The 25,429-nt window shown below is 34.9% G+C and overlaps 1 protein-coding gene across 4 annotated transcripts in view; it reads left to right on the top strand.

Annotated features, from left to right (window-relative positions):
• The first annotated feature begins 4,443 nt into the window (after nt 1-4,443).
• Nucleotides 4,444-25,429, top strand: part of LOC128176211 (nonsense-mediated mRNA decay factor SMG5-like) — a 35,163-nt gene continuing 14,177 nt past the window's right edge. Inside the window, exons 1-20 of one of the 4 annotated variants that reach the window (XM_052842367.1) lie at nt 4,444-4,650; nt 5,527-5,625; nt 5,995-6,118; nt 6,246-6,402; nt 7,303-7,413; nt 7,783-7,872; nt 10,082-10,160; nt 10,372-10,497; nt 10,847-10,918; nt 11,376-11,566; nt 12,095-12,241; nt 12,643-12,803; nt 13,286-13,385; nt 13,758-14,174; nt 14,797-14,904; nt 15,606-15,675; nt 21,119-21,248; nt 21,533-21,608; nt 22,104-22,282; nt 22,571-22,726. In XM_052842367.1, coding sequence (XP_052698327.1) covers nt 4,583-4,650; nt 5,527-5,625; nt 5,995-6,118; nt 6,246-6,402; nt 7,303-7,413; nt 7,783-7,872; nt 10,082-10,160; nt 10,372-10,497; nt 10,847-10,918; nt 11,376-11,566; nt 12,095-12,241; nt 12,643-12,803; nt 13,286-13,385; nt 13,758-14,174; nt 14,797-14,904; nt 15,606-15,675; nt 21,119-21,248; nt 21,533-21,608; nt 22,104-22,282; nt 22,571-22,726 — 2,661 coding nt within the window. In that variant the 5' untranslated portion in view covers nt 4,444-4,582. Of the gene's footprint in view, nt 4,651-5,526; nt 5,626-5,994; nt 6,119-6,245; nt 6,412-7,302; nt 7,414-7,782; nt 7,873-10,081; nt 10,161-10,371; nt 10,498-10,846; nt 10,919-11,375; nt 11,567-12,094; nt 12,242-12,642; nt 12,810-13,285; nt 13,386-13,757; nt 14,175-14,796; nt 14,905-15,605; nt 15,676-21,118; nt 21,249-21,532; nt 21,609-22,103; nt 22,283-22,570; nt 22,727-25,429 lie in introns of all 4 variants that reach the window. The other 3 variants (XM_052842366.1, XM_052842365.1, XM_052842364.1) reach the window with 3 other exon arrangements.

The following is a 25,429-nucleotide window of genomic DNA, read 5'->3' as shown; positions in this document are numbered from 1 at the left end:
TTGTCAGATAACATGGAGTCGGGGCACGACTTTTTCTCTGTTTCTGGTTAATGATGTATACTGATTCCAGTTTAAATAAAGAATGACAAAAGCTAATTAAAGATCCAGGTTGCATGCATTCAACACTGCTAGCTTCAGGTAACTATATAGTTAGGTCAAACAAATCCTTTTCTTTAAGAGAGCTATTAAAGATAGAGCTAGAAGCAAGTGCAAATTCACTTCCAGAAATGGGATTTTTTTTTTTTTATTTCGAGAGATTTTGCTGGCTGTGACGACAACTTTTAAAACAAGATAAGAGGGCCAATCGATCCAATTATTATAAAAAAAATCCATGCTTTTCGAGATCTTTTCAAACATTTGAATGGGTGGTATACTTTCATTCTCTAGGATATTCAGAAGTTTGTATCCTAATGCGAACAAAATCTGCAGGTTAAGATGAAACGGCGAGATCCATTTTGCCGTTGTAATTAAAAGAACATTTAAACTATAAAAACACTGCGAGGCTACGGTTTGTTTACATATGATTATAAGGAAAAAGATTTCCTGCACCCGTAAAGTACAGGAGATTTAGAAGTCGGGTTAAGATACCCTTTTCTGATCACCCAGGGGGTGCATTCTGGGTGAACGATCACAAAAAACCGCTGCCAATGCGATGACTAGATTTTGATAACACTTTTGTACGTAGATTCATTGGTAGCAGAAATCAAACAATCATTTGAAGTATGACAAAGCGATTGTATTACAGTGACCTCCCCACATGGTAGTTACTCGATGACATACTATGAAAGCAAAGACGTACATGGTGTGCTCATTTAGTTGTCATTTGAAAATTACCAACAACAAAAAAGTTCTTGTCCTGAATAAAACAGGACAATCGTGTATGTATTACAAGGTTACCCATACAAACATATATTATATCTGAAAATAAAAAAATATGAATTACCGGGTACACAAAAGAAAATCCTACCTTGTTTATTTCAAAATGACAGTTATACATGTATTTTGATTATTTTGTTCATCTTTAGGTACTTGTGAAATCATTTATCTATAATTTATGGGCAATGAATACAAGAACTTTAAGTATAGGATAAGAAATATATAGTGGATCATTATATTAATTACAATGCATTCTACTCTCAAAAATATCCTTAGCCAAACAAATTCATTATTCAGAATATGTAGTACAAGGACTTAGTGTGTGGTACACTCTTATAAAAATATTGGAGCATCTATAGGCATGGTAAAAAAAGTAAGATTTATTCATAAAATGTTATGGTGAGACACACTGGCTCTCACTGATACAATAGTTCCTTACATTTCTACTTTTACTTTTAATAATGTCAATGGCATACATATATAGCATATACTCACTAAAACGAAATGGCATACATATATAGCATATACGGTACTCACTAAAACAAACTTTCAGCTGTCCTAAGAAAATCTTCATATCTGTAAAAAAAAATTTTTTTGGCAATTAATGACTGCCAATTAACCCGTAAAACATTCCATTGTTATACATATAGCATGAGAAGAAATTATTATTAGCATCTGACATAATGACTCTTTAAAAGACCTGAAAATAGACTGATCATCATTATTCCACCATGTACAATTCATCAACTTCTCCCTCCTACAACATTGTCTTAATATGTACAATGTTTACAATACTCCCCCTTTTTAATGCAAACATTATACCCCCATCCCTTTGGTTTAAGCATTTCCATACGTACCCCACCTCAAAATATGCACCTCAATCCCCCCCCCCCCCCCCCCCAATTATCTGAATACTCAAATCAATAGCATCCCCAATATTTTTTTTTCAATGTATTCCCCTTTTTTTCCAAAATTATTTCTATTAAAATGCATATGCGCACTCAAGTATTTTATTCATTTGTCATAAAATAGTAAAATTTATTGCTAAACAACAACTTAACAAAATCAAACGCAAAGTCAAACAAAATCTTATCTTTTACATCTATAGAGAATTCCCTTACAATATCTACTATCAAACAGTAAAATTAACAACAATCAAGGTAAATTTATGTATTGTTAATTATCTGTAGAAAGGAAAACCGATATGGGTAATAATACTTGAACAAGGTGTTAATGATCTGAGGTCTAAGATTTACTTTAATCAGTCGGTCAAGCGGTCTGGAACAGTGGAACAATAGATAGTGTAGCGGCTAGCCTTTAAAGTCTTCAGTATAATAAAATCGAGTTTTGCGGAATTGTGTTTGTTGTCGTCTTGGAACTTTTGATGTTCTTTCATGCACTTCCACTGAAAAGCAACAAAATACCAATAATACAGGACCTAGCCACAATTCGATAGACCAAAGAAGACATCAATTTTTTACTTCTAGTATCAAATTCAGTCATTTTTCTTTGAAATTCAGTTCTATTGTTATTTTTTTTTCCTTCTCCCAAATACTAACATTAAATGCGAAGCAGCCTGAATAATGTTTATTGGTTAAAAATTACACATAATGATACTGAGCACCAAAATTTCTCATTGTTATAAATTCAAAATATTTACTGTAATAAAGAACAGTTTGAAAATAAAAGAGAAAAAAAAGGGGTTTCAATAAATATGAGGAGACACACTTCTAAAAATAACATTTTAAGCAGATGAGAAAAGTAGCAAAGTCTGCAGACTTGGTTTATATATAGCGCATTTATCTTAAGACCATCTAAAAACAAGATTATACTGAAGATCATAGTGTCTATATTTAGATACTCTAACTTAACTCCCACATAGAATAAGCCTACAAATTTAGCACTTGATACCAAAGTATCAAAATATTTACAAAATCGTGTGCATTTTCTCTTGAACTCAACAGCTAATTTCCTGAATATGTATTTCTTCGTGGTAAATTTCTGACTTCAAACCAAAGACATGACGCCCAATTGTAAAATACACACCTGGAGCCAATCATTCTATTTCTCAGACTTATTGCACCCATCTTTTATAAACACAATTGCAGCCATTAAGGTGGTATGGGACAGCCGATGGTACCCTTAATGTTAAAATTTTTTTTTTTGAAAGAATCCCCAATGAGATTCAAACTCATGACTTGCAGATCCGTAGTGAACCCTCTAACCCACTGCACTATGTTGTGTGATGACAATTTTCGGAAAGAAACTATATTTATAAAATTATACTTTATTTTACTGTTTATTTCAATATAAAAAAATATGTCACAACATGGAGGTGTTCAACACCACCTTAAATAGCCCCAGTCTCCATGTCTGTTAAAATAGCTTTAAATTAGGCTGAGCACAGGCCTCTGAATTTCTGTCAGTAAGATGCTAAATGTTGGGGAAGAGAGAGAGATATATATAAATACACAAGTAAATGTACTTATATACATACAGTAAATGTATACTGTAAATATACATACAGAAAATGAATTTATCTATAGATAGGTTATAATTATCTCTCTCTTCCCCTACATTTAGCGGCTTATTGATAGAAATTGGCTGAGCTATATACATATCAGAGTAAGTGTACCAATTCTGTAATTCATGCAGTAAAAATATACCTGGTTATTTAAAAAAAAAGAAGCAACGAATATTATAGGCATGAAACAAACAACTCTTTACATTTCAAATGACGTAACCCCCCCCCCCCCTCCCAAAAAACCCCCAAAAAACACGATGTTACATCTGCATAGCTGTAGATCTATATGAGTTCACTTATTTTTCATAAGGACAGAGATTTTGACATTCATACCATCATGATAATCCACAAATTTTCGTAAGTTGCTTCAACTTTACGCTTTCACGTGCACTGCTTTCTCCACAGACCGTATCAAGCGAGACAACTCTGTTTAAATTTCTCCACTTATAAGATTTATGGGAATTATTTCTAACTTCTAAGCTTCGTCAGGGACGTATATGCTAACGTTAGTATATACGTCCCTGGCTTCGTCTAGAGATGCATGATAAACAAATATAAATAATGGGATATTAAAACTAGCAAACAAAGAATATCCGCTTAAAAAATCGCCAACCAAAGCTTCTTTATGAAATAAAACGCACTTTAACAGTGTTTCGTGACAGTTCTGTCTTTAACAAATACAATTTTTTTAAAATAAAAATCATAAAATGTGTTCCTTTTAAGTTTATGACATGATTTATGTCTTGATATAAATAAACATTCACGACCTATAAAAAAGAAGAACGAAGTCTTGCTTTTGCTTGCAAGGCCTGAAAAAGACAGATTTACAAAAACCCAACTCATTCTCCGTCTTATTCAACCATGTCCTCACAAATTCATCCCGTAATTTAAGGTATTCTCTAGATCCATCCGCCTGCAAATTTCCTTAAAAACGATATTTGAAAGCAGCCAAACCACAGTGTACAAGGATCAAACTTGAATTTTCCCGCGACATGAACGCGGCCATATTTATTTTCCGTACTCCTCGTCGTTGTGGGTTGGAATCGTTCGGAACTCCTCTACAGAAACAACATGGCGAAAGGTCTTCTGAAAATGAAACTATGACGGTATATCCAGACTCCCTCGAGCAGAGATGACCTCTTGGGATGCTTTGGTTGTCTCTGTCCATGCATTGCCAAAGAGATGAAGAAGGCGACAGAAAAACCAGGCGAATCAAAACCGGATGTTGACAAAGCGAAACGTGTTTACAGGTCCCTGATGTTTTTTTGCACTTATAATTTCTTTCCTTGTCTAATATTATTCATGCATAATTCTAAACTTCTTATAATAATGTTGCTTTCAGTCATAACATGCCTTAATAAAATGAATAGTTCGTCTTATCAATTAGTTTTTAGGCAGTGTATTAGATATTGAGAAAACTTAAAATGTAAATAAAAGTCCTTATCAAGTCCAATGCTGAAGGTTAAATTTGTTCCAACTGAAGACTATATTGTATATGGATCCCTTCACGGTAACTGTGGTACTGCTCTTTTGCAGAGAAAATTGACAGATTTTGAGGAAATATAAGATGGTAAAGAATTAAATGACATAGATGAAACAATTAGCGTTACTTCATATTTCGCCAAACTGAGTCATTTTGCCCTGCAAAAGAGCAGTACTGCAGTTATCATGAAGGGGTCTATTGTTTGTCATTTACTTAGCACATTTATTTTTAAGAATTGCTGAAGAACACATGCAGTAAAAACAAAAACTTGCTACTAAATGTACATCTCTCCTATCGATTAATTTTATATTTTAGTTATCCTTTAAAATGATTATCTCCTATATAGCAAGAATTGGAACTCATTAGTTTGTTTGAGAGATTAGTGGGGTCCATTACTCTTTAAAAGTAAATTAGCGACTTTGCACCAGAATTGATTAAATACTATTCAGCAAATGATTTCTTTTTTTTAAAATTAACATTTTTGCTTTTATAACATCCTAATTCATGCAAAACTTTGGTTTGTATTTTATCTCATCAAAATATTTTACAAAATTTGAAATTGACAACAAGTAGACCTTAAGCCAATTGAAAACAACATGACCTTGATGTTTTATTTCTTACTGTTTGATATATTTCTTTACAGGGCTGCATTAGATGCAATAAAAAAGCTTGATGAGATATTGAAGCAGAAGAAAGCATATAGAGATGTATTCTTGCAGGATGCTGTGGGTCTCAGAAATAAGTAATTTCTCTTTTAATCTGAATTAATATAAAGTTTTTAATCTTCAAATCATATATTTTCTTTTAATAGTATTTTTGATTGGAATGTAGGTCACAAAGTGTTTTAATTCATGTATTAATCACTTATGGTATTGCTTGTCTGTATTTCAGCTTTTACAAAAATGAACCGTGTAATAGGGTTTTTTTTAAATAAAGAAGAAAAACTGAACTAATCATTACCAAAAATATATATTTTATTTTAATGAATATGATATTAACGCATCTTTTTTAAAATGTTTTATTGTTGAATCTTTTTTTTTATGATTGCCCATTTATGTATCATTTCATATTAAGCAAGTCTGTTTAATGAAAACATTTTCATTTTACATAGACTGAAAGAATATTGTGAGCGCTTGATGTTCTATAACCCAGTGGATTATGGGAGAAAAGCAGAGGAAGTACTGTGGAGGAAAGTGTTTTATGATCCGATCCAGCTGGTCAAGAAAAATAGAAGGGTATATTAAAAACTTGTAGTTACATTGTTTATCATTAGAGATTTAAAATTTGCTACCAATGCATGATATGGTATGTATGGATGTCATCAAATGATGGAAACCTCTAAGAAATACACCATTGTTTTAGCACCTGAGGTCGGGAAGCTCGTTAGAGGCCGCATTCCGCACTCACCTGTCGGCCGCCACCGGCTACTACCACCACCTGATCTTCCGGCTCCAGTCTGAGTTCAGTCTTAAGCTCCACAGAACCGTCGACTTCTTCCTAATACCAGAATCCAAATCTGGTACGAATGGTAACAATTTTAAAGTCTTTCTTACAATCATCACATTCATTATCATTGATGAGTTTGACTTCTTTCCATTCTTTAGACCTAGACTATTTTTGAGCTTTAAAAGTTTTGAGATGTGTTTTAAACACATAGGTCAATCTTTTTACATCTGTTTCTGTCACTGGTACTTATACATTGGAGTTTGTTACGTACAAACATGGAAATAGTCAGTTCAAAGATAGAGCAAATTTTTTTAGGTGTCTCCCGTGATATTCTTAACCATTTACTGTAACACAAACTCTGATACATGTACAGGTATTAGGAATTTTAAGGATTTTCAATTGATTATATTAGGTTAGAGGTAAAGTAATTTTCATGTTTGAAACTCTTTAAGGCTCCCAATAAGATAAGGATATATTATATTGACATTTTCAAAGTGAATCTAAAGGTCCAAAAAACATTTTTAGTGTAATATCTTAAGCTTAATTTTTAAAACTCAGTTGTTCATTAGACTGGATTTCAGTGGATGTCACATTTGTTGACATTCTTCATCAGGATTAATTGGTGCTTGTATGTGTCATCTAATGTTTACTATATTTTGGGCTATTTTGAATATTTTCATGATTTGTAAAAAGAAAAAATCTTAACATAACCATGATTTGTTTAAAGTTTTCAGTGTGCAAGTTACTTATGATATGAAAATGATGGACTAATGTCATTGTCAATCAAGTGGGCAATTTCAGTGATATCAAATGCAATATTATGATATCACATTAAACAATTGATATTACATGTGATAACACTGATATCATGTGTGAGAGAGTGTTCACTCTTTTCTGATGTCTTGAAGACTTGTGAGTTTTGTTTAAAAAAAAATGAACAATTTCTATAGACTCTGATAATTTTATCCCACAGGACACAAGAAGTCGCTGAGTCAGGCAGTCAGGAGGAGGGATGCCACCCCCGCGGTCCAGGACTGGGCCACCCGGGCCTGTCACCGCTGCATGGTCTGCCTGGGAGACATTGGTGAGAATTTATCTTTGTGGGGCAAGGAAATAGGAGTTTACTCTTTCCTTTAAACTAGATAATATAAGAGTATTATAGTATAATAAAGAATAGTAGTACTATTCCATACAAATGTACTGTTATACAATTGTCAATGAGTGAACAAGGCAAGGGAATAAAAGTATTGCACCATACATTTGATCAGAAAAATGGGATTGGAAAAAAATGAGAAATAAGGTCCATTGCACAGATGATATTGTTTATTATACCCATACAATATAATTTTAAGCAAGACAACGCAGTTCCCTTTAAAAAGGAATAGAAATGTATTGTAAAGTAGATTTATATTATGAATCTATTGATTTCTTGTACTTCATTTGATATTTCTAGCACGTTACCAGCAAGAGTTTGATAAAGGTGTCAGCAAAGCGGCAGCAGAGAGATTCTACCATCAGGCCATTGCCCTGTACCCGGATAATGGTAAGTTAGTGTGTGGATATTAGTGGTGTAACGATACAGCGATATATCCATTTTATTGATTGTGAGGGCCCACAATATGCGTATCGTATCATCACATGTGTATCCTGAAACACTGAATGAGTTAATTTTCATAGACTTTCAAGAATAATTACATATTATACATAACATAAAGACATTAAGAAACTTCAATTAAAGTTAGAAATAATTTGATCATTTTGTTCTAATCAATTGAATTTTATATCTCTACAGTTTGTTGATTGATTTTGTAAATAGTTGACATATTTTCTTATTTCTTATAGAGGTAGGCAACATAGATATCAGTTTATTTTTAGTTGACAACTCTATCATGATACATGATTTATTGCATTAATATATCGTGATATGTATCCTATCGTTAGGTTGGTGGCAATACTCAAGCCTAGTGGATACGATAAGTTAGTGTGTAAATTTGCAAGTCTTAAAACTGATGGAAAACTTCATGTATTGTACATGTACCTGGGGTAATTACCATTGTGTACCTAACCAGTGTTAATTCACATCATTGTTATTTATGTCAATTTTTAACCGGGTTTTCCAACGGAAAAATCCGGTTATTAAAATGGTGAAAATGGCGGGTGGGCGGGCGGGTGGGCGGCTGCCAAAAGGGTACCCTCATTGTACGGATAACTCCTCCTACAGTTTTCAAGATAGGAAGTTGTTCTTTTGCAGATCAATTGTACATATATCAGAGGTGTGCATATTGCAAGGATTTTGATTTCCGATAATTTTTCGAAAAAATACCAGGTTTTGAACTTAGTCATTTTTTGGCAAAATTTTGCATATAGGGTACCCTCATTGTACGGATAACTCCTCCTACAGTTTTTAAGATAGGAAATTGTTCTTTTGCAGATCAATTGTACATATATCAGAGGTGTGCATATTGCTAGGATTTTGATTTCTGATAATTTATGAAAAAAATACCAGCTTTTGAACTTAGTCATTTTTTGGCAAAATATTGCAAATAGGGTACCCTCATAAGTCATTGTACGGATAACTCCTCCTACAGTTCTCAAGATAGGAAGTTGTTCTTTTGCAGATCAATTGTACATATATCAGAGGTGTGCATATTGCTAGGATTTTGATTTTTGATAATTTATGAAAAAAATACCAGCTTTTGAACTTAGTCATTTTTTGGCAAAATATTGCAAATAGGGTACCCTCATAAGTCATTGTACGGATAACTCCTCCTACAGTTCTCAAGATAGGAAGTTGTTCTTTTGCAGATCAATTGTACATATATCAGAGGTGTGCATATTGCTAGGATTTTGATTTCTGATAATTTATGAAAAAAATACCAGCTTTTGAACTTAGTCATTTTTTGGCAAAATATTGCATATAGGGTACCCTCATTGTACGGATAACTCCTCCTACAGTTTTTAATCTAGGAAGTTGTTCTTTTGCAGATCAATTGTACATATATCAGAGGTGTGCATATTGCTAGGATTTTGATTTCTGATAATTTATGAAAAAAATACTAGCTTTTGAACTTAGTCATTTTTTGGCAAAATATTGCATATATGGTACCCTCATTGTACGGATAACTCCTCCTACAGTTCTCAAGATAGGAAGTTGTTCTTTTGCAGATCAATTGTACATATATCAGAGGTGTGCATATTGCTAGGATTTTGATTTCCGATAATTTATGAAAAAAATACTAGCTTTTGAACTTAGTCATTTTTTGGCAAAATGTTGCATATAGGGTACTCCATTTCACTGGATACGTGTTGATAGGATTATGGATACAGTTCACATAAAAGAAAACCCGGTTTGCTGTCACATTGACAGCTTTTCTCTTGTTCATAATTTTGGGAGTAAAACTGTCTATTTTTAGGATTCCGTAGTTGATTATGTTCCCCTTTAATTCCTGATAGCAGAAAATTTGAATATATGTATCGAATGCTTATTTTTGGATATCGTCGGTCATATAACACACCAGGCAATGCAGAAAAGTGATCATACCGCACTAACACCCAGCCTGGTGTGTTATAGGACTGATGATATCCAAAAATAAGCATTCAACGCATAAATTTAATATGGAATTATTGATATTTTATATTTTAATACTGTTCCATTATCTTTATTTAAATTTACAACCACTCCATTTAACTCCATTTGTAGTCCCTGCTTTATGAGGTATTAACTGTCGCATTCTGTTTGTACTTTTTGACAGGGATGCCCCACAACCAGCTGGGTACACTGAAGGGTTCCCGCTACTTCCAGTGTGAGGCTGCATACCATTACATCAGATGGTCAGTATCCTGAAATTATTGGTGTCCTGATTGGTTGACATGAAAAATAGTCCATATCCATAAGTATAAGATTAATTGCCTTATAATATTCTTGCTACATCCAGCTTTTGCCAGTTAAAACACTTAAATAGTTTAAGGTCAGCAACCAACATTTCTGGTTTTATTTTTTATAAAAGTTTACTAAACAAAATGTGTATCTGCTGTCTTGCAGTATGGTGTGTGAGAAAGCATTTGACGGAGCGGAGGGTAATCTGGACAGGCTGTTTGAGAAGAACAGGAAGCGGTTCCGAGAACTACAGCAAAACAACAGCCAGAACCTGCCCCCAGAGTTACAGAGGTTTGTGTACATCGCCGGTTATGTAGAACTTTATGTATAACCTAACCACCTCTTCCCTTGGACCATTTGTAAATAAGTTATAGCAAGGAAGCTTCTATTTATCTGGGTTTCTATGTGTCTAGCTACTGTGTCTAAAGAACATTTATAATTTTATCAACTGTTAAAGCTGGTGCATTTTATATTGATGTTTTAATGAATGTTTTTTATGTAACTTTATAACACTTCTGGAATGGTCTGAGAGAACCCAAGCCTCTAATATTCTAAGCATATACAAGGATAAATAGTGTTATTGCTTTTATCAGTTAATAAATAGTAGTAATAATTATTTTCTTCTTTTTTTCCTCTCCAGGCAATATGATGTCAAGTTTTTCCTGATCCACTTTATTCATCTACTAGACGTGTTCTTTGATGCGAACAGAAGGTAATACCCTGCTAAATGTACATTATCATACCTGCCAATGCATCTGCATTCTATTGGTCACACCAGAAAATTAACACCATTTATCGCCAAAACCAATCATCACACCACTGCAGGTCATCATCATCTTCCACAAACCTACACTGCTGGCTGATTGACCACAATTTACACTATAGCTACTAGCAATATAGAATCTAAGAGGGATAACTCTGATGATTGCCGATAACGATGGAAAATTTAACAATTGCTTCTCTTATGATTGTCTAGAAAAACACACTACAGGGAGTTGTTTCACAACAATCTAGACTAATTCAAACTTTAAAAAAAGTAAGACTACATACTTTAAAAGAATTCAAGTAAAAAGTAACATAAATGAACATTGAATACTAAGAAAAAGTTATATTAAGTGGGTTGTTTTTTTTTCAATATACTGGCACTGCAACATTTTGATGTTTTTTAGCATTGACCCAGCAGAGCTACAGGAATGCTGTCAGTCGGCCCTGCAGAGTTTCAATTTGTGCATGTTTTACGAGCCAGTGGTGTACGCGGAGGAGGAGAACCGCGACGAGAACCTGCAGTATCTGGACGATGACCTGGTGTTTAAGCTGGTGGTGATTTGTATGTCCACCATCCACCTACTGCAGATCAGAGGTATGTCTACCATACGAAGAATCATTGCTGATACATGTATTAACGAGTTACAAATAAATTTTTTTAAACTCGCACTTCCACTGTTGAGTGATTTTTTTAGTTTGGGTCATCTGAGCAATTTATGTTTAAATTGGTATTCAAAAATAGGGGATTTCAATTATCTGGGACAAAGTACAGTGTATATATCTGCCATGGTACATGTACTAAGTCAGTAAGTATGTACAGTTTGTGATATATGTAGAATCATATCAAAGTGTACATTAAATGATGAAAACCTAATGGTAAGATAAATTTTTGGGTGGTAGGGGGAGATCATGAATATTCTATGAAATTAGTTGAATTTGAACTTAAAAAAAAAATTTTTTGTTATTCATTTTACTACAGTACAATACACACGCCTGATTTCATCAACCTCGATATTTTTGTATTAATTTTTACAAAGAGTTTATGGTTTCTATTACAACTAGAATGGTATTGACTGTTTTGTTGCCTAAGTGGCAAATATTTCATTAAACTTGAAATTTGTAGGTTCTAAACAAGTGACAGCGGCCATAGCCTTCCTGTTAGCACTGTTCTCACACATCCTGAACCATGTGGTCATTCGGCTTCGCAACGCCCTGTATGAAAAAGAGAATCCCAACAAACTACTGCACCATGAGGAGGAACAGGCCACAGGTATAGAGTCTATTTCTTTTGGAAACAGTGAATCTTTAAAAAATATATTTACTTTTTAATTTAAAATTTTCTTTAAAAAAAAAAGGTTGGAAAAATATGAAATGTATTTACGAGGAAAATAGTAATCTTTAAGATATACGTGTACAAATATCATTATATGTATAAGACCTTTTTCTGTTGAAATAAATACAAAAATTATCAAATGCAATACATGTATTTAAGTATTTCAATATGAATTTGAAAAGATTTTGTATTCCATACTATCTACCTTGTGAAAATTTTTACGACATGAATTTAAAAATAAGTAATGCAAGCACATTTGCACATGTAGACCCATTAGTTGTCGTTTTGATAATTCTTGTCATTGCCGTAGAAGATTGATATAATTTTTGATTGTTCAGGTGATGAAGATTTGTCCGATATGGAGGCTGGAGAAGATGGACCATCCAATGGACCGAAGAACGACCCTGACCCCTACCAATATCACAGCAGGAACAGACGGACATCGGAGGCCACCCAGAACGGGGAGAGCAAGGAGGAAGAGAAGGGGGACGGCAGCAAGGTAGGGGTGCGTTATTGGCATAGTTCTTAAAACGATGGCCTTAAAATGTCAGTATTGAATACTCCTAAGTAAGGAGGCCTCTGCAATGAAATGAAAATTTTGATAGAGTTTAATTTCAAAAGTGAAAAGTGAAAGCTAAAATTGCCATTTAATTCATACACAGTGAAGATATTTTGTTATGTTGGGTTTGAAATGATTACAGAATGTAGGTAGCCATAATTTTGACTGAGAATTTTTTTAAGTTCTATTCAAATGAAGAAAAAATAAATTTGTTAAACATAAGATTTTACTTAAAAAAAACTTTGTTGAGAGGGTGTAAATTTTTTAACATTACTGTGGAAGAGATTTTGTGTTATGCAGGCAATTTATTTTTACTTTGTATTTAAAGTTTTTAAAAGTATTGAATATTTTACACATATTTTAACAGACTTACTACAGAGTATTTCTATATGTCATTGTAAATTGAACTAATATTGTTTTAGAAAAGTGGAAAAGTTAAAACCATGAAGCGACGACGACAGCGGCGGAGAGGGAATGAGAGTGACAGTTCGGACATGTCTGATGTGTCTGATCTGAGTGAAGGTGAGAATACCTTTATACAGGAAATATTCATTTTCTCCACTGTAAAACCCATTAAAACATTGTCATTATGTCCAAAGCCTCACGATACCTTTGATGTTAAACTATTCAAAAGAATTTGAATATTACATATTGATCATTCTCATATTAAACTACAGAATTACTCTGTACTCTCAAAAACTGATATGCTTTTGAATATTGGATTTTTTGAAAGATATACATGTTCAAAATTTCATTGTACTTTGCTAGGGAAAATTCGAGAGACAATGCACTAAACATAATGATTTTTAAAAGTACATCTAAATTTATATTACTTTCAAACTTAATGATTATTTGGTTTTGCAACTTATGATGCAAATTGAATGCCTGTTTCAGGAGGTGGGGATTTGTCAGACCAGTTTTTGTCAGACGAGTCCGAGGAGGAATTTGTAGGCTTCTTCACCAATGACTCAGACTCGGAAATCTCAGATGATCTCATGGAGAGCCAGGAACTGGAACCCGGATTTGCATCCAAGTCTCCATCCAGCAGTGCCAAGCCCACTCCGGACTCCAGCATGACAAACCTGAACTCAAACAACATGGAGCTGATGAGTTCACAGACCAACATCTGGTCAGCTGACTCGGACTCACTGGCTCATCTGTCGTCCGAGTTGCTCTCATCTTCTATGACATTGCTTGGACAGAACTTCCGCCTGGAGGCACAGAACAGTCGAATCACGGAGAGAGATGAGGCGGAATTGGCTAACTGTGAAGAAGTTGTTCAGGGCAAGAAAGAGGTCCCTGTCCCTCCAGGTAAGTCTGCTATCACCCCCATGAATAAAAAACAACCTGTGTTTAAGGCCGTGAAACTTTTGTAGGCTCATTTGTGATATAAGTCTCTTAAAGAAATAAAGAAAATATAGAAGAAAAGTGAGACTTTGATCAAAAGTGACTGTGAAGTTTTATGGCTTCAGAGCCTGCTGATGTGTTCATAAAAGAGTATTATTTTAATTCGGAATTGACATGTTATTTGGGAATAAGAGAGAAAATTTGATGTGGGGAGGGGTGGGTTGGTATTGATTGATCAGTATTAATAACAAGTTAGAACCATTGCATTGAATATATGAATAAATTTCTGTCTGTTGAAGAAGTCTTCATGTAAGATTAAAAAGTTTAAAAAGGCAATAATCATCAACTGACATAACACCTAAGATACCTTAAGGTCTTGAATTTTGATTTAATTTCTTATTTATACACGTATATAAACATGTATTTGTTATATAAATTTGTATTTGTTATATGTGAACAATTAATAATTGATGGAACTTTGCATTTTGTTGGAAATTTATATCTACACATGCAGTTATATTCTAGTTAGAAGTCATTTATTACTGACATTGGTATATCTTTATTTATTAAAAAAATGTTTTTCTAGGTTTTGCATTATCTTCTGAGGCTAAACATGTGGCTGAAATCACCAGTAAAATGGCCAACTTTGTGATAGAGACAGACACTGAAGTCAGTGCTGGGCCCACAGATACAGGTGAGATATGCCCAGGTAACCAGATACAGGTGAGATAGGCCCAGGTATATGTAACTCAGATACAGGTGATATAGGCTCAGGTACATGTAACTCAGATACAGTTGAAATAGAACCCAGGTACATGTAACTCAGATACAGGTGAGATATGCCCAAGTAACACAGATAAAGGTGAGATAGGCCTAGGTTACACATATACATGTGAGATAAGGCCTAGGTGATTTAGACATTTGTAACATTTAGGTAACACAGACACAGGCAATGTAGACACTTATATCTAAGGCACAGGTAACTTAAATACAGATAAAACAAGCATAGGAAATTGAATACAAGTGATAAAGACACGAGTAACGTAATTACAGGTACACTGTAATACAGACACAAGTACACCAGACACAAATATCGAAGGCACAGGTAATACTTACACATGTTGCATAAAGGTTACATAAAGGTAATACATACACAAGTAACATTGACAGAGGTGACACAGGCAAAGTTAAGAAATAAGAAGTTAATAATCTTAGAAATGCAGGCCAAACTTAGAGAAATTTATGTCCTTAGATGACTGAACTATGGGGGATGGGTGGAGTGGAATGAATTTATCATATACTACATTTACCAGTAAATTAATCTGTTTATCGAAACAAAAGTTGGCTCACATTTGTTCACGGAATGATAATGACCAGTGATGACCTCTGTTGTAGAAATGTCAGGTTGTGAGGATTCCACTACAGAGGCGGAGGACCAGGGCAGTTTATCTGACTCCACAGACAGGTACGGCTGCACTAGAACTTAACAGCTATCCAGGTTTAATCAAGGGTGAACAGGGATTTCACCCTTAGTTGTTCCATATACACCCTGAGCCCACAGGCCAAACGGTTAATGGAATACAGCTCAGGATAAATACCTGTACACCCTTTATTATACCCCCGCTCAAAAGGAGAGGGGGGTATATTATTTTACCCTTGTGTTTCTGTCTGTCTGTCTGTTGGTCCTTCGCAAATTTTTGTGAAAGATTTCTCAACAACTAATCATCGCAGCTGCTTGAGATTTTAAGACACTCTTTCTTTAGGCATGCCATATGGTGGGATTTATTTTTGTAACAAGGAGATGTCAACTTCCTGTTAAATGACGACTTTGCTTGTTATGTATATTCACATCAGAGCGGGGGTATCACTAGTAAGCATTGGCTCACAGACCTAGATAGCAAAAGTAAATTTATTTCCCATGTACCCTATTTTACAAATACTTAAGTTACGCAAGATTTATTTTTTGTATAGAAATCTACACATGGTGCATTTGTGATTTAACTAGTCTCTTCAGGACAGTCTATAAACATTGCATGGTGATACTCCTTTTTTACAACCGGCCTAAGCTGGTTGTACAGAAATTGTTTACCAATCAGATCTCCTCTTGCAAACCATGTAGGAAATAATGTGTCCTACTGTTGTACTGATGTGTGGCACTACTATTTCTTTTGGCTAGTGGGTGATTTCTTTAGCTTTATCTGTTTGGGTTTGTAAGCCAAAGATGCTGGGTTCAGATTCATTTGTGTACATACGTTTATCATCATTACAAAAGCTAAAGACGTAATGCATATGTATTTACTTGTCTACATGTACACATATACGCGCACATGTCGGGTTGCTAAATCTCTCTCTATTACTGATGCTTTATAACAAATTAAATATGCAAAAAATAAGCACTTACTGGTACTCAAAAAAAAACCAAAAAAAAACCACACTTCACTATGGTACATGTTTATCATCTTCTACATCCTGCCAAGATATATTATTTTTTTCTTATGGAGAATCGCCCTTGGTAGGAGGAGGGCCATCAGATTTTACGTACCTATTCTTGTCAGTTAGGGCCTTTGAGCAGTAAGGTTTCTTTGTGGAACCAGTGCCTATCATTTATTGAGAACTCGGCTGTTTTTTGGGTTTTTAGCTCACCTGAGCCAAAGGCTCAGGTGAGCTTTTCTGATCACAATTTGTCCGTTGTCTGTCGTTGTCGTCGTTGTCGTTGTCGTCGTTGTCGTTGTTAACTTTTCACATTTTCATCTTCTTCTCAAGAACCACTGGACAGATTTCAACCAAATTTGGCACAAAGCACCACTAGGTGAAGGGGATTCAAGTTTGTTCAAATGAAGTGCCACGCCCTTTTTAAAGGGGAGATAATTGAGAATTATTAAAAATTTGTTGGTATTTTTCAAAAATCTTCTTCTCAAAAACTATTCAGCCGGAAAAGCTTAAACTTGTGTGGAGGCATCCTCAGGTAGTGTAGATTCACGTTTGTTCAAATCATGGTCCCCGGGGGTAGGGAGGGGCCACAAGAGGGGGGATCAAGTTTTACATAGGAATATATAGAGAAAATCTTTAAAAATCTTCTTCTCAAAAACTATCAGGCCAGAAAAGCTCAAATTAAAATGGAAGCATGCTCGGGAAATGCAGATTTAAGTTTGTTCAAATCATGGTCCCCGGGGGTAGGATGGGGCCACAATTGGGGGATCAAGTTTTACATAGGAATATATAGAGAAAATCTTTAAACATCTTCTTCTCAAAAACTATTAGTCCAGAAAAGCTCAAATTTAAATGGAAGCATCCTCAGGAAGTGTAGATTCAAAATTGTTCAAATCATGGTCCCTGGGGGTAGGGTGGGGCCACAATTGTGGGATCATGTTTTAAATAGGAATATATAGAGAAAATCTTTAAAAATCCTCTTCTCAAAAACCATTTGGCCAGAAAAGCTCAAATTAAAATGGAAGCATCCTCAGGAAATGTAGATTCAAGTTTGTTCAAATCATGGTCCCCGTGGGTAGGTTGGGGCCACAATTTGGGGATCAAGTTTTACATAGGAATATATAGAGAAAATCTTTTAAAAAATTTCTTTTAAAAACTATTAGGCCAGAAAAGCTCAAATTAAAATGGAAGCATCCTCAGGAAGTGTTGATTCAAGTTTATTCAAATCATGGTCCCCGGGGGTAGGGTTGGGCCACAATTGGGGGATCAAGTTTTACATAGGAATATATAGAGAAAATCTTTTAAAAAATTTCTTTTAAAAACTATTAGGCCAGAAAAGCTCAAATTAAAATGGAAGCATCCTCAGGAAGTGTTGATTCAAGTTTATTCAAATCATGGTCCCCGGGGGTAGGGTTGGGCCACAATTGGGGGATCAAGTTTTACATAGGAATATATAGAGAAAATCTTTAAAAATTTTCTTCTCAAAAACTATTAGGCCAGGAAAGCTCAACTTTGAGTGGAGGCATCCTCATGTAGTGTAGATACAAGTTTCTTCAAATCATAGTCCCCGGGGGTAGGGTGGGGCCACAATTGGGGGATCAATTTTTACATAAGAGTATATATATAGAGAAAATCTTTTAAAAAATTTCTTTTAATAATTATTTGGCCAAGAAATCTCAAATTTGCGTGTAACCATCCTCAGATAATGTAGATTCAAGTTTGTTCAAATCATGGTCCCTGGGGGTAGGGCGGGGCCACAATGGGGGATACATTTTTATATATAGAGAAAATCTTTAAAAGTCTTCTTCTCAAAAGTATTAGGCCAGGAAAGCCCAAATTTGAGTGGAGGCATCCCCAGATCATATAGATTCAAGTTTGTTTAAATAATAGTCCAGGGGTAGGGTGAGGCCACAATGGGGATGAAATTTTACTTAGGAATATATAGAGAAAATCTTTCAAAATCTTCTTTTTAAAGACTATTTGGCCAGAAAAGCTTAAACTTGTGTAGAGGCATCCTCGGGTAGTGTAAATTCAAGTTTGCAAAATCACTAGTGGTAGGGCGGGACCGTGATGGCGGTTTGAATTTTTACATAGGAATATATAGAGAAAATCTTTTTAAAAATATTCTGGGAAAGTTTTTGGTCCAAAACTCAGTACTTAGTGTGAAAGCACAGGTTATGAGATTAAAGGTAGATTTAATTTTGATGAAACCATGATTCCTTAGAGAATAGTGGGGTCACGGAATGGGGGGGGGGGGGGGGGGGGTTATAGGAATAGAGAAAAATCTTAGAGGTACAACAACAAAAGGGGCTTGGTATTTACGAAAAAAAAAGAGGTGGATAAAAATTGGCAGATTTTCAATTTTTTTTAGCAAGATCTACTGTACTCAGTTGTCAAGATATTTTGATACTGTAATGCTAATTTGATCAGAATTAAGGCAATTGTTGCTCAGGTGAGCGATGTGGCCCCTGGGCCTCTTGTTTTTGTTTTTGATTGACAGCATACTACATTTATTCATACACTTGTAACATGACAATTCAGACATCACTGTGTCAACAGTACCTATAATCCTCTCGAAATGCACGTACATTGTACGTCGATCCATCTTTGGTTGCTTTGAGTTGGTTATAGATGATGTGGACTGACGCTGTTTTTCCGTCTTGTTTTTCTGTTCATTGCTATAACATACCCATGTCATTCATTTCTTAATGACGTCTGTTTTTAAGTTCATATTCATTATCAAATTATCTATCATAACCCACATATCTCATAAAAAGTCATACATTATAAATACTTTACATCATCTGAAAATTGAATAATTGGCATTATACAGATGTACTTCTTATTGTTTGTCTGACTGTCTCATCTGTACCTCAGTAATTAATTATTCCACCTTACACAATCTTTATTTCTGTTGGTTCAAGACAAAGACAGCAATAGCTGATAATGAGTCAATTTGTCTGACATTAAGATTGATCTTTTATGTGTGAAAAATATTATATTTAAGGGATGACTAATGCTTTCTTGGAAAGATTTTTTTTCCCCTCATATTCTTGAGTTGTTTCATTTTCTGTGAAAAAACATTTTCAAAGTGAATCACACCAAATAACAAACAGTCAAAGATACTCAAGTTAAAGTAGTCTGAGTATTGCAATACGTCATAATACGGGTTTTACAATATTGGGTCGACTCTTACATAGCGTTTTACAAAGTCATTCTCTACAAAGTGAAATGTCACTTCAGTATTGTGTTTGTCCTCTTTGGTTGTTTAAAAACGCAATGCAAACACTTCCTAATGCTTTGAGTACAACCCCTGATGCTACCCAGGGGATTGTTATTCCATTTTCGATGAAGGCGGTTGCTAAGCTGTTAGATGGTGTTTGGAGGGTTGGTTCTACTAGTATATACTTGCCTTTCACATTAATCTTAGAGGCATTCTGGGGTTTTTTGTAAGTGCAACTCCTCTGAAACCGCTGCACAGAATTTACCTAAACTTTGTAGGAAATAAATACGCAATGTATAGATGTGCAGTTTACCACGAAAGTCTGGTTTCATTATTTTTCTGGGAACTTTGGCACTTTTGAATTTATAATTTTTTTGTTGCTAAAAACTTAAGTACCAGGTATAAATGTACACCTGGAGTTCTTTCCATAGGTGACAATATATAAATAGTGCCTGTTTGGGAGGGTAACAGTTGATATTGACACCCAGAGAAAACGATTGTCAACCTACGCGAAGTGGAGGTTGACAATGGTTTTCGAGGGGTGTCGATTTCAACTGTTATCCTCCCAAACAGGCACTATTTATTTTATTATACTGAATGTCAGTTTTTTAACTGCTTTTCTACAGGAGAACTTGAATTCTACTGCGCATGTAACAATTCGTTATGTTACCCGTTGCCAAGTGTGTTGCTAACGCTGAGGGTAATAGAATGGATTATCAACTGTGTCTAAACCAATCAGATTTCAGTATTTAACATGAGAGTATAATAATGAAGGTTGTTTACTCAGGCAGACGTTAAAGTTAAAAAACAATTTGTACATGTTATATTTCAATTATTTTACTCTACAACGTATTGTCAAAGATTGGCTGAAGACGATATAACTCTAGGGATCAGGTTTTCAATTACAAACCAAATTCAAGTGCCATTTTAAAAAATGACTACCAGTACTATGACATTATGGTACTTCTGATTTCACTGGGATCTATCTACCTAATAGGTAAATCTATTGGTGGATCAGGGATATATTATTAAGAAATAGTTTGCCCTCTATTATATTCACACTAATTGCTTTCATTTTTGTTCATTTTCATTAAACCAGGGCTACCGGAATTAAATTTTTTTTTGGGGGGGGGGAATTTTTGGAAGTACAACTAGGCAGAAATGCATTGGTCTAAAACAGTATAACAGCTTACTAAACAGTGTATTTAACACACTGAATCCTTGAGAATATTCATGTGTTTGTTTTCTGTTGTAGGACTGAGCTCGAGCACAGGCAGGTACAGAACCTGATCGACGTCCTACAGACCGAGGGTCTATTGCCTGTCGTCAAGGTGGTCTGTGATTGGATGAAATGTAATAAAGAGGTCATCCTCACCTGTGCTCAGGTAATGGTGTCATGAATTTTTTGCATTCCTTTTTATTTCTCAAGTGTGCGGATGGGGAACTTGGTTTTGATTTAAAATAATATTCTTTTTAGATGTTTTAAGTTTACTACATTTTCTGACATTGTATTATATTTCTTAATTTTTAACTTTTATGTCTGTTATTAAAAGATTACCAGATAAGCTATATGTTTGAATTTTATTTTAAAAAAAAATAGGTTTATCTAGAAAAATATTTATTCAATCCAAACTATTTTTTAAAAAAAATGAGCTTTGTTACATTGCAGAGTTCCCAATCCCTGTGGCACAGGCTGTCAGTGTTGTTGAATATTCTTCCAAAGGAGTCTGTGATAGCTGGGCATGGTAAGACTTGTGTTGTGTGAGCCCATAGTCTGTTAGCCTACAAAGCCCACCTCAACCAATCCCTCCCAATCCTCCCCCCCCCCCAAAAAAAAATAAAAATCTGGTTAACGTTTATTAATGTAATCAAAGATCTCTCAACAATTTTTCATTACAGATGGTTGTAATTTTAATGCAATGTTTTGGCATGCCTAATAAAGCTTATAAGGGTTAATATTAAAAATCCACAGTGTACCGGTATCTGAGTTTGTTTTTTGGCATATGTCAAAATTTTTTGAAAATGGGGTAAATATATAAATCTTTTTTATATGTACAGTGTTTTAGCTATTTTCTTGTCATTTTAAAAGATAAAGTTTCCACATATGGCATTTTTTGCGATGTGGAAGTGATTGAAAAAAAAAACAAAAAAAAAAAAATAGATTATCACAAAAACCAGATATAATTATGGTATTTGAAAATGGTGATCTCATTCACGATTGGTTTTATTTTGCATTGTAGATCAGTGTTGGGTTGACCAGCTCAAGTCCACACTAAGTGCCACCGGTCAACCAGACTGGAGACAGACGTTTCCACTCACTGAGGACATCAACCTGTGGCAGTTCTCTCCCTTGGCAGAGGCCCACGCAGGGATAGAGTTTACGTCAAAGAGAAGGGGCCAGCTAAGTGATATACAAGAGGTGACAGACGCGTAGCAAAAAAAACATGCCGATTCGAAATTAGCTCTCATTAGTCTGTAACAAGATTTGTTGAGTAAGAGGAAGTTATAGCTTACAGCTTAAATTTTTAATTGGAAATTGATGAAGCAATTGGTTCTCTAGGGAATGAGTTTTTGATGTACGGTGTGAAAATCAGGATGTTAGTCTTAATTCCTGTTTTATCAAACAATGCTAGGAAAGATAATTCTATTTGTGAATGCATGCCTATATTTGGATGGATTGTAAGAGTTACTGCTCTTTGTTCACTAGTGCTTTTTGAGGACAGGCAGTCTGAGACACTTTGGTTACTACCTGTCATCCCTGGAGAATTTGACCTTTATCTACAATGAGGAGCAAAGTTTGTTCATTGGTCCATCACACACTGGAAATGTGGAGGAAAACGAAAAGGAGGCAATGGATCGAGAGGTATGTAACTATTAAAGTGGCTCACTACACCTTGAAATAGTTTCTCAAATCAGCAGAAAATTACTTGCTTATGATAAATATAGCATGATGCATAAGAAGTGTATAAGTCAGTTTTGCGAAAAATATTCAATTTTGGATAAAATGAATATGATTTTTAAAACTTTAATTCTGTAAATATTAACAAAAGCCCCAGCAAGATTCGAACTCATGATCTGCGGTTCACAAGCCTGATACTTTAACCACTGATCTATAATGATATACGACCAAACTGATCGAGTGTTACAAACAATTTAACAAAACATCTAAATCCCCATCTTGTGACATAGTGTTTGAAAAAAGTATAAGAGGTACCTTAATCACAGTTAAACAAAAACCAGATTTTAAAAAATAAAAAACAACTGATGCAGGTTTAAGTTGAGATCAAACAACTTAAATATGCTGATTTTGTAGGAACTCTTTTTTCCTACTTAGTTACATTGAGCGAATTGTTCACCTCCAAAGGCAAAGATTAATGACCACTCTGTGTTTTATCCCGTTTTAAAAACTGCAATGTTCAATTCATTAATTTAAATCTAGCTACACTTCTTTAGACCGTTTTCTATAAACATCCTTAATTTGAATTTTAATTGGCAATTTGAACACCAATAGAGAGAGTAAAGTTTGTGATTTACATGTGCTTATGCTAATTCACTGATGATATCATGGTGAAAGCTTCCTTTTGATCTGCTGTAACGTAAGAAGAATTGATGATAATTTGTACTCAATCATCCAAAAAATATTTCAAAGTAAAAGGTTATTCATTTTAAGTGAAATATACCGTATCAATTTCTATATCTGATATTTATTTTTTTCTAACAGTGTTCTGTATTAACTGCTTATGATTAAAACTTGGGGAATTTAATTCAGTTCGATAGCACATATCTTACGCGTGAGGTGTCACATGCAGATCTGCAAATTCATTCTCGGTCAAGTGGCATGCATGAAGAGGGGGCCACATGATGATAGTGTTATGCATAAAGATCTCGAGCAGATTTTTATATCTGACCAAGGAACAAAGTGTTTATTTCTGGAAAAAAAAGGGGGGGGGGGTTGGAGTGTGGGGGGGTGTTATCTGGTCAGGGCCCTGCTATTTACAGAGAGGGCGAGAGCTCAGCTTGTTTGTGACACAGTGTTACTGTTACAGGAATGCTGTGTGTGTTGGTTGACAATGTCAATATTAGCCTTCGACAGGGCAGGAATCAAAGTACATACACTTCATCAGGGAGATAGCATTGTCACTGTCCTTATTCATCCCCCTCTCTCTCTCTCTCCCATCGCAGGTGTGCGGGATGACAGAATTATTGCACGTTACCTGAAATCTTTCAAATTCTCACATGTTTCGGAGATGACCTTTTTCACAAGGCGTAATTCTTTTTTTTCTGTTCTTTTTTTCACAATGAAATACTTTTAGAATTCATTTCCTTATTTGGTCTTTGGCCTACTGGATAATGCTGTATATCTAGGTATATGAAATACTTGTAGAAAAGATATCTTTATTATACTTTGGCCTACTGCAAGGATGTGATATTATCTGTTTTTGTGGTTTGACAGGATAGTATGCATATAGAATTGACCACAAATCTTTTATCCTTGATAAGCACCATTGACTTTACAGTCATGGTTTACCGCAGTCCCCACTTTTTTTCAAAACAATAAAAAGTGTAAAAAAAGAATGGTCTGCTGGGGTCTCTGTATGATTAACAGAATATATAGGAGAATAACAAGTTGATTGACCAACCATTGCACTAAAAGGTTTGACAGGTACATGTATTATCAACGTCAAGCTAAGGGACAAGTATAGATGCATTCCAAGTGTTTTTTTTGTGTGTGTGTTTGAGAGAGACTTGTGGAAAACAAAAGGTGGTGGGCCACCGCAGAGCCGGCTATTGGACAGGTGATTTTTACGTCCCATTGTCCGCGGCTGATTAGATTATTTACCGTGTATAGCGTCCCCCCACTCTCTCCCGCTTTTACAACAACAGTCCCATCAATATACTGGAGTACCCACAATGATAGTATTTACCTGGCTGATCTGGGGCTATTGGAAGTGTTGTTCAATTTCCGATACAGACCAAGTGCTAATTTTACGTCGTTATCAGGTCCATGTCGACAGATGACTCACGGTGGAGCCCTTATCACGGATTCTCTCTCTCTCTATCTCTGGAATTCAATCATCAACACACAAGAAAATAAAAAAATAAAACTTCACGTGCCAATATTGTCGTATTTGTTCACTTAGTGGGATTTCCTGCACTCATTTCTTTTTTCAAATGTTCATGTCAGAATATAGATGTGCTTTATGCAAATAATGTTTAATCATGGATCATAATCTAAATGTACATCACCCATATTTTTTTTTCTCTTTTTTTTTTGCTGGGAATGGTTACCTATGTTATGTGTCTTGTCTCTCTCTCTTTTCACTATCTGTGGGTTGTCTGTCCCGAGTTGTTTGTGTGTTTGTCTGTATCAGCGCTGATTATCTTGTTTGTTGGAAGAGGATCACAGGGCATTTTCACAAAGGAGAATCCGAGAAATGCCGGCGAATTGGGACCTACGTCTATCAAGGCTGTACAACAAGAGTGTTTTTATATGTAACTCTTATGTTTTTGATAAAAATCATGCTCCTCTGAGATGCAACAAACAGAAATTTTCCCACCGAGATTT

This window comes from Crassostrea angulata, chromosome 3, assembly GCF_025612915.1.
Source record: "Crassostrea angulata isolate pt1a10 chromosome 3, ASM2561291v2, whole genome shotgun sequence".
Lineage (NCBI taxonomy): Eukaryota > Metazoa > Mollusca > Bivalvia > Ostreida > Ostreidae > Magallana > Magallana angulata.
This window is presented reverse-complemented; position numbering and strand designations above follow the sequence as displayed.